The 13025-nt window shown below is 45.4% G+C and overlaps 2 protein-coding genes across 2 annotated transcripts in view; one reads left to right on the top strand and one right to left on the bottom strand.

Moving 5' to 3' along the window:
* LOC137524779 (alpha-aspartyl dipeptidase) overlaps positions 1-13025 on the top strand; it is a 65038-nt gene that overhangs the window by 5262 nt on the left and 46751 nt on the right. The gene's annotated exons all lie outside the window — the stretch shown is intronic.
* Positions 1-13025, bottom strand: part of CYP20A1 (cytochrome P450 family 20 subfamily A member 1) — a 61685-nt gene that overhangs the window by 45958 nt on the left and 2702 nt on the right. The window contains exons 2-3 of the mRNA XM_068245027.1: positions 11424-11473; positions 3434-3600 (exon numbers count right to left, since the gene is read on the bottom strand). Of these exons, the coding sequence (XP_068101128.1) occupies positions 3434-3600; positions 11424-11473 (217 nt within the window). The remainder of the gene's footprint in view (positions 1-3433; positions 3601-11423; positions 11474-13025) is intronic.

The following is a 13025-nucleotide window of genomic DNA, read 5'->3' as shown; positions in this document are numbered from 1 at the left end:
CACAAACGCGGCGTTTGGGTCCCGATTTTCCCTGGCGTTCAAGGAGCCCCTGGAAGCTACATGTAGCTTCCAGGGGAGGTTAACCGCGACGGCTAATGTCCCCCTAGGGGAAGAAAAAACGCGACCGCATCCAAACGCACACGCTGCTGCTGAACGCGACGCCAGCAAACGCAACGCCTCCAAACGTCCGTCTGAACCAGCCCTTAAGTCCCTAGTCACAATCAAGGCTCAATACACCCTTCTGGCACTTTATCTGGCCTGAGGAAGTGGGCATAGACATTGCCAATGCATATTAAAATTGATTATATGAATGTCTTCATTGAGGTAAGCCACCCCATTTTTTTTTCCATTTTAGTTGATTTTAACAGTTTTATTATACCCTGGGTGCCTCTCCTCCCCCCCCCCCCCCCCCCCCCGTTTGTACTTAAACACCCTGCTTTGGAAGGGTTTTCTATTTGGCCCCCTGTGGTCTAGTAGTGGACCATTTAGTTTTGTTGTAGGACGAGCGCAACTGCACCCAGCCTGTCTGGATAGCCGTGTGGAGTTAAGGCTCGTACACACATCAGACCATAGTCTTTGGAAAATGAAAGATCACAGACCAATTTTACCCCCGTCCATGTAGTATGAGAGCCATACCTACACAGTCTATTCTATGGAGCTGAACTCCCCATCAGATAGAAATCTTTGCAAGATGCTGCACACAAAGATGCTGTAGACATTCAAAAGATCAGTATCTGCAAAAGATCCGTTCCTGCAAAATGCATTCATAGTCTATGATATCTGCATATAATCATACACACCTTGTTTAACAGACATTCATCTGCAGATCAGATCCACCAGGATGGATTTTCAGATCTGCAGATGATTGTCTGATCTGCAGATGAATGTCAGTTAAACAAGGTGTGTATGATGATGTGCAGATCTCATAGACTATGAATGCAATTTGCAGGAACGGATCTTTGGCAGGAACAGATCTTTTGCAGATACTGATCTTTTGTGTCTGTACAGCATCTGTGTGTGCAGCATCTTGCAAAGATTTTTTTCTGATGGGGAGTTCAGCTCCATAGAAAAGACTGTGAAGGTATGGCTCTCATACTACATGAAGGGTGGTAAGATTGGTCTGTGATCTTTCATTTTCCAAAGACTATAGTCTGATGTGTGTATGAGCCTTTAGATTTGTTCATCCCTACCTGCTTGCAGTGGTTGGTTGCCCATTTGCAACCTTTACTTGTGAGCACTAAATTCTACCACTTTCATTCATTATCCTCTTTTGTCACATATTGCACTAATGGGGCTCCAGTCGTCTGTGTTTTTTCCTTGAAGGGCGTTCTTTGATCACCCTCCATCTCTGTTCATCAGACCAGAGAATTTTGTTTCTCATGGTCAGAGTCCTTCAGGTGCCTTTTGGCAAACTCCAGGCAGGCTGCCATGTACCTTTTACTAGGAGTGGCTTCCGTCTGGCCACTCTACCATACATGCCCGATTGGTGATTTCTGCAGAGATGGTTGCCTTTCTGGAAGGTTCTCTCGCAAAGGACCTCTGGAGTTCTGACAATGACCATCGGGTTCTTGGTCACCTCCCTGACTAAAGCCCTTCTTCCCCGATTACTCAGTTTAGAAGGCTAGCCAGCTCTAGGAAGAGTCCTGGTGGTTTTGAACTTCTTCCACTTACAGATGATGGAGGCCACTATGCATTTGTATATACAAAACGCGCATGCGTTTTCCATGCATTTTTTTTATTGTGTTTTATGCAAATCACTAGGAAGACAACAGGAAGCGGAAATACATCACAAAACATTGTTGTTTTTTTTTAAAAAAAAAAAAGACAAACATATAAAAACGCATGAAAAACGCATTACATTGTGTCACCATTGACTTTCATCATGTGGGTTTAAAAAAAAAAAAAAAGGAAACAAATCCTGTGTTTTTAAAAACGCATATTATAAAACGCATGCAAAACACATATGCATTTTTAAATCGGGTCCATTGACTAACATTGCATGCATAAACGCTGCGTTTTCCGAAATGCTAGCGTTTCTGCTAAGTGTGTTCCCAGCCTCATAGAGCACTACATGCCGATCTGCACGGTGTCAAGCAAGCATGTATGTCTATACAAATATCATTGGAAACCAGTCAACCTAAAAACACTCATGAAAGATCTTATTAATAAATGTATATGTGCCCAGAACCATACCCCAAATTCCATATGTGGTCGTAAAAGGGATTTATACAGTGGTAATATAACACATACAGTATTTTCATCTTCTTTTTCATGCTTTAAAGGATTTGCTTTGCTTTTGCAGCTGCCACTTGACAGAGTGTTGATTCCCATATCCTTGCCAGTATTTGGGTTTTTTTTGGTGCTGTACTTCAATATATTGGGCATTTCTACCAGAAGACAGACCTCTGATTGAATCCGATCAGAGAGAGACTTGTTGGCTGCCCATAAACCATAGGCTAATTCACGATCGATTTCAGCACGAAATCGATTGGGAATCAGCCTTGTGACAACTACACCTGCCCTGCCCCCACCAAAATTTGTTAGCCTCCCCCCCCGATGCCTGTGCACTAATCGCACCTATCCAGCTATATCAACTCCCAGTCTTCTACGCTGTCTACTCCCAGCACTGCCATCACACTGAGCACCACCATGCCGTGGCGTGTGTCAGGGGCTTTGGGGGGGCATATTCATTAGCAGAGACAGCGTTGATCCATCACATTTTGTTGTGATGTGGCACGCTATTACCCCAGCCCACCTGATCAACCATATCGGACCGAGCTTTTCCAGCTTGCCCGATCAAAACAAGCATGCACGATCGAGCATGCCCAAAAATCAGTTGAATCGTTGACAGGCATGCTTAGAACAGCACCAATTTTCATCCGATTTGATATAATTATCGAATCAGATGGTTGATCAAGCCTCAGTATAGCTAGATGTATGGCCAGCTTTACTGTGAACTAGTTACCTGCTCTTTAACAGCTCATGTTGATGTTTAGTTAATATCTTTCTAGAACATGTAATCATCTTCCTGATTCTGAAGGACTAGTACTGACAAAATTCTGCATTTACTAAGATGCTAATATGAAGACCTGAAAGATTTGGCCCCGTTACCGATTTATCCTGAATAGGTTTCAGTTACATCATGCCACAAAGACCTTTGCATTCAACCAGAGACTAGCAGGGAAAGGGAGGGGTGAGACAGAATGCAGCTGGGTAAACATAATAGAAGGACTTGCTCTTCATGTGCCTGCAAGGGCAGGGCTGGTTATCTCGTTTTTGAAAAGGAATATCCACCAATGACAAGTAAATGAAGCCATTTGGAGCAGTTGTGGAAAATATAGAATTACCCCCAGTCTAAGCCACTCTTTATATTAATGGTTACTTAACTTTTATACTTCTTGGTCACTACTATACAAGCCTGTGACATACTCACATGTCCTATTGGGGTTTATGTGTTGTTTCAGTAGATCTAATGACCCCAGACTGACTACAAGTCTCCGACCAAACCAAAAAGATGCAACAGACCCAAACTTCTCATGTAAATTCACCAGGAATTCATGCAAGCTGCCTGCATTCACGATATCCTGCAGATTGCCATCTCTGAAAAAAAAATAATAATAATAGGCCAAGATACATTTGAGTGGAAGGTTACAGTTTTTGTATACTTGTAGAAAGAATTTGAAATGGTTATATTTAAAAGGAAAGCTCAAATGCGTATGGTGGCAGTGTGCACATTGATTGCTGGCAGCATTATCCAAGGAAAGTGCTGACAGTCACATCCGCCTTTAGGGCCCTTTTCCACTGTAAAGTGATGCGAATGCGGCTTCTTAGCCGCATCGCATCACGTCCGCTGCTGGCCGTGTCGCTTCTGCATCTCCCGATGCGAAAGTGTACGGAGCAGACGGCGGGCGGATGCAGCGGTGCGAGAATCTGTGGCATGCTGCAGATTCTCGGATCACTCCGCACGCAATGCACACAGTGGAAACTGTTCCATTGCCATGCATTAGTTACAGGACACCCGCTTGTGTTGCGGGTATATAGCCGCATCGCACCGCATGCAATGGAAACAGGCCCTAAATGCCACTACTTGTGGTACCAAAGCTGTAAGATGTCAGTTATCAAGCATGGACAGGTTGCCTGCCTCCTTAGTGAAACGCTGCAGAAGAAAAATGGATATTGCAAGCTATAGACAGAAGTTTCATTGACAATATGCTTGTCTGCTTGTTTCACCCCTGTAACCCCGTTGTACTCGGGGGAAAAAAACATAAGCATCCATACTTCACATACGTGAGCTCAGACTTGCACGTACTCAGGGAAGCAAGCACTTCCGAAGACTGCCTGAGGCGGGCCGAAGACATACTTGACCAAGCTGGTTGAAGAACTTCACCAGGCCCGATGCTGGAACAACAAGATGGAGAGAGGACCAGGAAGGCTCTATGGGATCCAGAGCCTTCCCTCTCCTTAGGCAACTTTTTTTTCTTTGCTTTAGGTTCACTTTAAAAACTACATACTGTATTCAATTAAATCTGAAGTCAGCTACAACTTTATATAAATGCCAAAAATGTAACATTCACTTTCTTGGAACAAGGATAACAGAGTTACACTTGAGCATTCCAGGATAAGATTACCTGTTCCCATTATTGGCTTTATGTTTATTTCCATAAGTCTGCAAACACTTGCCCTAATCTTATTATGGCACAAGGAGCTCTTCTCTTACCCATGTTTGAATTAGGCCTCTTTTCCACGAGCAGGTGGTGGATAGCACCTGCTAGACTTACCGGTAGCGGTGTTTCTATCCTGAAGCTGGGACACGTCCTTCAGGAGTTTGGGAACGCCCAGACACCTGCTGAAACACAACGAAAAGGATTAAAAGCTCCCGCCCTCCCTCTATCCTCAGTGTATAAAAAGTAAAAGACCGGAACACCAGGAAAGAAGAGAGGAGCGAAGCACCTCCTAGTGACCTCTAACAGAACAGACGTCAGGAAAGTGCGCAGAAGGGTAGGGTAGCGGACCGTGTCCCAGCTTCAGGATAGAAACACCGCTACCGGTAAGTCTAGCAGGTGCTTTCTCAAACCCTCAGCTGGGACACGTCCTTCAGGAGAGATGGAAAAGTAAAATGACCCACCTAGGGAGGGACTACAGCCTGTAGCACTTTCCTGCCAAACGACAAATCCTGTTGTGACAGCACATCCACTCTATAGTGTTTGATAAAGGTGGAAGGACTTGCCCAGGTCGCCGCCTGACATATCTGCTGAACTGTAGCCCCCGCTCTCTCAGCCCATGATGTAGAGATGGAACGGGTCGAGTGTGCGTTAATACTGGTTGGTGGAGTAGAGTCTGAAATCTTGTAGGCCAACGAAATAACCTCACAGATCCATTTAGCCAGAGTCTGTCTAGAAGCCTGGAGACCTCGGTTTTTTGCACCATATAGAACAAATAAATGAGAGGTCTTTCTAAACTCCCTAGTTCTAGTCAAGTAGGCCAAAATAGCTCGCCTGACATCTAAACAATGAAATTCAGACTCCTTGGCACAAGAAGGCCTATCACAAAATGACGGAAGAACAATACTTTGAGATCTGTGAAACTCCGAAGAAACTTTCGGTAAATAATTAGGATCTAACCGCAGAACAACCTTGTCCGGAAAAATTGCCAAAAACGGATCCTTAATAGATAAGGCCTGGAGATCACCCAGTCTCCTGGCCGACGTAATTGCAACTAAAAAGATAACTTTAAACGTCAAAAATTTTAGATCAATTTCCTCAATGGGCTCAAACGGGGTTTTAGTTAGCACATTAAGGATCAAGGAAAGATCCCACTGAGGCACAATCTTTTGTTTGATAGGTGTGGATCTTCGTACTGCACGAAAAAAATCTCTGATTAACCTTTCTTGTGCCAAGGGTCTATCCAATAGAATAGATAACGCTGAACACTGCACTTTGAGCGTACTGAGGGACAAATTCATTTCAAGACCCTCCTGGAGAAAATCCAGAATGGTACCTAGTTCCGACTGACATCTATTATGAGAAATACACCATGACTCAAACACTCTCCACACCTTCCTATAGATCTTGTGCGTGACGGGTTTCCTGCACTTCAATAACGTATCAATCACTTTTTCGGATATCCCCTTGTTCCTAAGAATTAGCCTCTCAGGATCCAAGCCGATAGACTGAACAACTCCGGCCTGGGATGAAATACGGGCCCCTGTCGTAAAAGGTCTGACCTCAGCGGGAGAGGTAATGGAGATTGCACTGACAGACTCAAGAGCGTGGCAAACCAAACCCTCTTGGGCCAGGCTGGTGCAATCAGAATTAAATTTGCCTTTTCCCTTTGCACCTTCTCGAGAACTCGTGGAATTAACTTTAGGGGCGGAAAGGCATAGCCTAGACTGAATGTCCATGGTACCGATAGTGCGTCCAATCCCAGGGAGCTTGGACTGCCATGGAGAGAAAAAAATTGGGGTAACTTCGCGTTGGTCGGAGAAGCGAAGAGATCGATCTCTGGAGAGCCTAATCTTTCTGTTATCCAGAGAAAAACCTCCTGATTCAATTCCCATTCCTCTCGATCGAGTTCGTGGCGGCTCAAATAATCCGCTTCCACATTCAGCGTTCCCTTTATGTGAATCGCTTCGACTGACAACAGATTTGCCTCTGCCCAGCAAAAAATCTCCGTCGACAAGAGGGACAGACTCACTGATCTGGTGCCCCCTTGCTTGTTGAGATACGCCACTGCGGAAACATTGTCGGAAAAAACCAGAACATGCTTGTCCTGTATCAATTCCTGAAAAGCAAAAAACGCCTCCAGAACTGCCCGAAGCTCCCTGAGATTGGACGAGCTTCTTGCCAGCCTCTTGGGCCATGTCCCCTGTGCCTGATAACCTAGGGTCGTGGCTCCCCAACCCCAAGCGCTTGCATCTGTGTGGATTCTCACTGGGTCTTGCTGTCTCCACACTCTGCCCTGAGTGAGATTGGAGGTGCCTAGCCACCAGTGTAAACTTTGCTTTACCTGACCCGGAATCTGAACTACGTTCTCCAGAGACTCCTGAGTCTTGTCCCAAATTGCTAACAACCACCTCTGCAGACCTCGACTGTGAAACTGTGCCCAAGAGACTGCCGGGAGTGCTGCTGTCATTAACCCCAAAACCTTCATCACGTTTCTGATGGATGTTTCTTGTAACAGTAAAAGGTTTCTTAACTCTGACTGTAATCTTTCTACTTTTACTATGGGAAGAAAAATCCTGCCTCTGACAGAATCGATCGTATAGCCCAAGAATACGATCGTCTGTGTTGGTATCAAATGGGATTTCTGATAATTTATTATCCATCCCAACTGCGTTAAGGTTTGAATTACCTGGTCTCTGTGCTGTATTAATGTCTGCTCTGTTTTGGCAAAAATTAGCAGGTCGTCTAAATAAGGAATTATCTCTATTCCTTGAAGTCTTATAAACTTCATGATCTCGGCCAGCACCTTTGTAAAGATTCGAGGGGCTGTCGCAATTCCGAAGGGAAGTGCTTGAAACTGGTAATGGAGACACTGTCCCTGTGATTGAATTGCGAACCTCAGAAACTTCTGATGCGACTGTGCAATGGGGATGTGTAAATATGCGTCCTGTAAATCTATTGACACAAAAAACTCCTCCCCCTGCAGTAGGGCCCTTACTGAGGAGATGTTCTCCATTCTGAACCTCCTGTAAGTTAAAAAAGGGTTTAGAGACTTCAGGTTCAGAATGAATCTGAAGTCCCCTGTATTCTTTGTGACCAGAAATATGTGGGAATAATACCCCTGGTACTCTTCCTCTTGAGGCACCGGAAGTATTACCTGCTTTGAAATTAATTTTGAAATTTCTAACTGAAGTCCGTTTGCCTTCCTCTGATCTAGAGGAAGACTGTTCACATAGACCCTGGAGGGAGGTGGAACAAAAAATTGCGGACGGTAACCGTTCCTTATAATTTTTAAAATAAAAGGATCTGGATTTATTTGACTCCACTGGGAAACAAAAAAGCGAAGCCTCCCCCCCACTGGCCGAGAGTCATTTATTCTCTTTGGGGTTGTTGGGTTTAGCAAGAGCAAATCCCCCTTTCCCCTTGCCTGCTGGAAAAGACCATTTTTTCTGTTGGGAATGAGACTTGGGTTGATCCTCCCTACTCTGTCCAGGCCTTCTGAAATTCCCCTGTTTCTTAAATTGAAAGGGTTTACGTTTACTGGGAAACTGTTTTCCCCTCTCAGCTGATCGGGAAAGAATATTCTCTAATTCACTCCCGAAAAGTAAATTACCTTCAAAGGGTACCGAGCATAATTTGTTCTTTGATGTCAAGTCCCCATCCCAGGTCTTGAGCCAGACCGCTCTCCTGGCCGAATTGATAAGAGCCGTAGTACGGGCAGAAATTCTAATAATCTCTACCGCCGCGTCTGCCAAAAAAGCCACCGATCTCAAAACCACCGGCAGAGACTTGACATAAGTATCCAAAGTTTTACCAGAAGTAATATGTGAAACTAAATTTTCCATCCACACTTTTAAATTCCTGGATATGCAAGTAGCTGCTACACTTGGTAAAAAGGCAAAAGATGCCGATTCCCATGCCTTTTTGAGCAATAAATCAATTATTTTATCCATAGCGTCCTTTAGCATCCCTGCATCCTCAAAGGATAAGTCCGCATTTTTTGAATATTTAGATAAAGAAGCATCAATCTTTGGACATTTCGTAAATTTTTCCATATCTGACTGGGCAAACGGATATTTTCTCTTAGCCAACTTAGGGATAAACAAACGTCGCTCCGGCTCCTGCCATTGCGATGCAATAATGTCCTTAAGGGACTGGTGAAACGGAAAAACTCTACCCGTTTGCTGAGCCAAACCGGAATATACCTGATCCTGAACTGACAATTCCTTTTGAACTTCAGGAATTTGTTCCGTAGTGTATACAGCTTTAAGTAAATCATTAACCTCATCTGTATTAAACAAAAATCTTGCTGGTTTTTTAGACTCTTCATCCGAGTCTTCCTCTGTATGAACGGTCTCTCCCTCCTCAACTTCAGAGAAATTTCCGCTCTCTAAATCTTCCCTCTCCTCCTCCTCCTCTTCCTCCTCCTGCAGAGCCCCTCTAAAATCAACTGGTAACTGGGAAGGGCCCGCAGGAGGATCCGACTCCAGATCGCCAGAGATAGGAGGAGGAATAGACTCAATAGGTGCCGAGGAAGGACCAGCCCCAGAAACCTCCGTGGAAACTGACAAAAGGGACTCTTTAAATTTACCCAAAGTTTCCGTCATATCCCTTTTAACTGCACGCATTACATTTTTAAAAATTGCTGATGACTCAGAAGCAATAACTGCATCAATACAATTCTGGCATAAACTTTTTGTATAACTAGAAGATAATTTAGCCAGACATTGGCAACATTTCTTAGATTTAGGCCTAACACTAGAGCCACCAGATTTAGACTCCACTTTGGCCTGAAAAGAGAAAACAGACATAGAGAAACCCCATTAATCACTTATCTTTATGGTCGGTTTCAGTAAGCGAGAGCATTCTCCCACTCACCCCACCATCCGACTGCTTGGCTGTGGAGGCTGAGGAGGCTGATGCTGCGGACGCCGACACTGCTGCCGTTGATGCTGCTGCCGGTGCACTGCCCTGGGACGCAGAGGCCGCTGAAGCGCTTGCTGACTCCATTGTGCGCCATAGCGGCCTCTCCCTGGCGTCCTTTCATACGCCCATCCTTCCGACGTCACTTCCGGTCGCTTCCCCTCTCCTCCCGGAAGTCCGTCATGCGCATCAGCCGGAACCTCTGCCTTTTTTTCAAAAGCCGGCAGAAGGCTAGGCGCGCAGGAGGAAGGAAGCTGGACTGCCCTATTCCAACCGCGGGCGTCCAGCATAATGGCGGCGGCGGCACGTCTTCCCGGATCCGACTCCAGATCGCCTCCATGGAGCACCCCCCGGCTAACTATAAGAACCACCGCCAGGACCAAACTCACCCTCCGGTGAGAGCAATAAAATAACAAATAGGAGCTACCTTTCCGTGTGTTCCCGGGCGGAAACACAAATACACTGAGGATAGAGGGAGGGCGGGAGCTTTTAATCCTTTTCGTTGTGTTTCAGCAGGTGTCTGGGCGTGCTCAAACTCCTGAAGGACGTGTCCCAGCTGAGGGTTTGAGAAAAGCGGTTCCCCCATGTAGATGCATCTGAGCACAGCAGTTGCAACATGAGACTATTTTTGCTGCAGGGTAATAGTCGACAAATGCCAAATGTGACATGCACAGTGTTACTAAAAGCTACCAGTTGGCTGTATGCAATTGCAGCTGAAAGGCGCTTAAGGCCACTGGCCAGCAGCTGGGCGGCTGAACTGCCCGACGATCCGGTTCAGAGCTCAAAGAAGGGACCCTTTCCAGTGAGCAGTTACCACTGAAAGTGGCAAATACTAGAAAGTAGTGCCTGATTAAATTATCCTAAAATGGAGCAAGAGTACACCCCCTCTGAAGAGAGACTGGATATCAGGGACTTAGTCTGGTTGAAACGTGTGTTTAAGAACCATAAATGTCATTAAAAAAAAAAAAATGTAGGAAAAAGTGTAGGGATGCTGGATCTTATTCTACAAACTAAAGGTGAATGATTAACATAACATTGCAATTACGATAATATGCCTGACAGGGATTTCCAGGGGGACCAGGACCAACTTCACTCTATGGCAGTATTTATGTGCTACCTTGTTTGTGATGTATTATAATGTGATGTCATGCTGCTAAGTGGAATGTGAGTCATTCTGCGGCGCTGTTGTATGCCACTGAAATGTTAAAACTGTGGGTTTGGGTTTTTTTTGGGGGGGGGGGGTAACAGGGGCAGAAATTTCTTTGCACGCCTGAGGTTTACATATTAAAGTTGCCCATATATCTAGCGATGTATGCGCAGATTGACCAAGAGACATATCTGTTGGCTCCCCATACACTACAGGCCAATTTTCAATCAACTTCAGCATTAACTCTTTAGGCAATTGGCCTTGGGACGACACCTCATCTCCTGCCCCCCCCCCCCTGTTATATGCACACCCCAGTACCAGTGCATACTTTTCCTGTCACGCCCCCTGCACTAGTGTTCGCTGTACTTCTGCATTGGCGCCCAACATTGGCACAATATCGTACACCATTACTGAAGCTCACCCGATTGACTAAGCTGGCCACAGATTTTCCATGAATGTCTGAACGTTACATTTGACATCATGCTTGTGGCGGCACCGATTTTTCTCCAAAACATACAGTCCAAGTAATCCAGGAGTTTATTAAAGCAAAGAAGTGGAAAATTCTTGAAAGGCCAAGTCAATCACCTGATCTCAACCCAGCATTTCACTTGTAACCATCAAGCACTTTTTCTAGTAATAACCATTGTGAATGGAAGTGGATCAAAAGAAAAAAAAAAAATAAAAGAACTTACTTCTCCTCTGTAGGAGCTAGTCCAGGTATACCACATGCTTGTCTGGAGGACTGAAAAAGAAGAAACAAAAAAAAAAAAAGATAAATAAAATCAGAAAGTGATTACAGACTAACTAAACACAAGGCTGAAGAAACCAAAATAACTCTAATGCCTCCAGATTTACAGTCAAATCAATTATTTCTGACAGGTTAGATCTGATTTCTGATCGATTTTCCAATCATTTCGATACAAAAATCGATCAGAAAACCAATCCGAAATCAGATCGGACCTGCTGGAAATAATGGATTCGACCATCAATTTGATGGAAAATTGCATCACATTTACCAGGCATAAGGCTGGATTCACAGTGGTAAGTTGCGTAACGCACGTGTTAACATGTGTGGGAACTGCAATGGAGAATGGACATGGATTTTAATGCAAAGCCTGCATGTAGCAAGTTAGAATAACGCGATCAGTTACAATGTAATACTGTGAACAGTCCCATAGAATAATCAAAACTTCAGTGCTGGCCTTTCAATTCCACCACCACACCAAAAGATTAATGGATACGGTTAGCAGACAATATGGACCTGAATTACAGGGTCCTAACAAGCACAATTGGATCAGCAGCTGGCTCTTCTCCTGCTTGAGTCCTCCTCTGGCTACTCTGTATACACATCCAAACTCATAGCAAGGCAGCAGTAAAGAAAAATGTAAAAGCATCTCTCACATGTGACTCGGCGGCGGCTGCTCTGCAGTGGCGGCGCTGGAAGTGCTCCCGCTCTCTCTCCGTGTCAGAGCGGTCAGCTGTTTGGAGTGAGCATATATCGGCACCTGGTCCTGGGGGGGGGGAGAGGGGGGTCGGGCATAGCTAGGCATGCTATGCATGCTCAGCAGTATCTGATATGCGGCTTTGCGTCCGGAGCTTGGTTAAAAGGATACATAGTAAAAAAAATTATATTGATTTTTAACTTCTACAATGCCTTTTTGGCTCATTTAAATAGTAAATAAAAGATTGCAAGAGAGATTTAATTTTCAGTTTTGGGGCTAACAGTTACTCTTTAAAAGAAATGAACATAAAAAGACCACTCACATCCAGGCCCACGTGACAGTGACCCCAGGAGTACACAGCTTGTCTTAACCACCCTGGCGTTCTGATTAAATCGCCAGGGTGGCTGCGGGAGGGTTTTTTTTAAATAAAAAAAAAACTATTTCATGCAGCCAACTGAAAGTTGGCTGCATGAAAGCCCACTAGAGGGCGCTCCGGAGGCGATCTTCCGATCGCCTCCGGCGCCCAGAATAAACAAGGAAGGCCGCAATGAGCGGCCTTCCTTGTTTTGCTTATATCGTCGCCATAGCGACGAGCGGAGTGACGTCATCGACGTCAGCCGACGTCCTGACGTCAGCCGCCTCCGATCCAGCCCTTAGCGCTGGCCGGAACTTTTTGTTCCGGCTGCGCAGGGCTCAGGCGGCTAGGGGGGCCCTCTTTCGCCGCTGCTCGCGGCGAATCGCCGCAGAGCGGCGGCGATCAGGCAGCACACGCGGCTGGCAAAGTGCCGGCTGCGTGTGCTGCACTTTATTTGATAAAAATCGGCCCAGCAGGGCCTGAGCGGCAGCCTCCGG

Source organism: Hyperolius riggenbachi, chromosome 7 (genome assembly GCF_040937935.1).
Source record: "Hyperolius riggenbachi isolate aHypRig1 chromosome 7, aHypRig1.pri, whole genome shotgun sequence".
In the NCBI taxonomy this organism is placed as follows: domain Eukaryota; kingdom Metazoa; phylum Chordata; class Amphibia; order Anura; family Hyperoliidae; genus Hyperolius; species Hyperolius riggenbachi.
The sequence above is the reverse complement of the archived record's forward strand: the minus strand, read 5'-3'. Positions and strand labels throughout refer to the sequence as shown.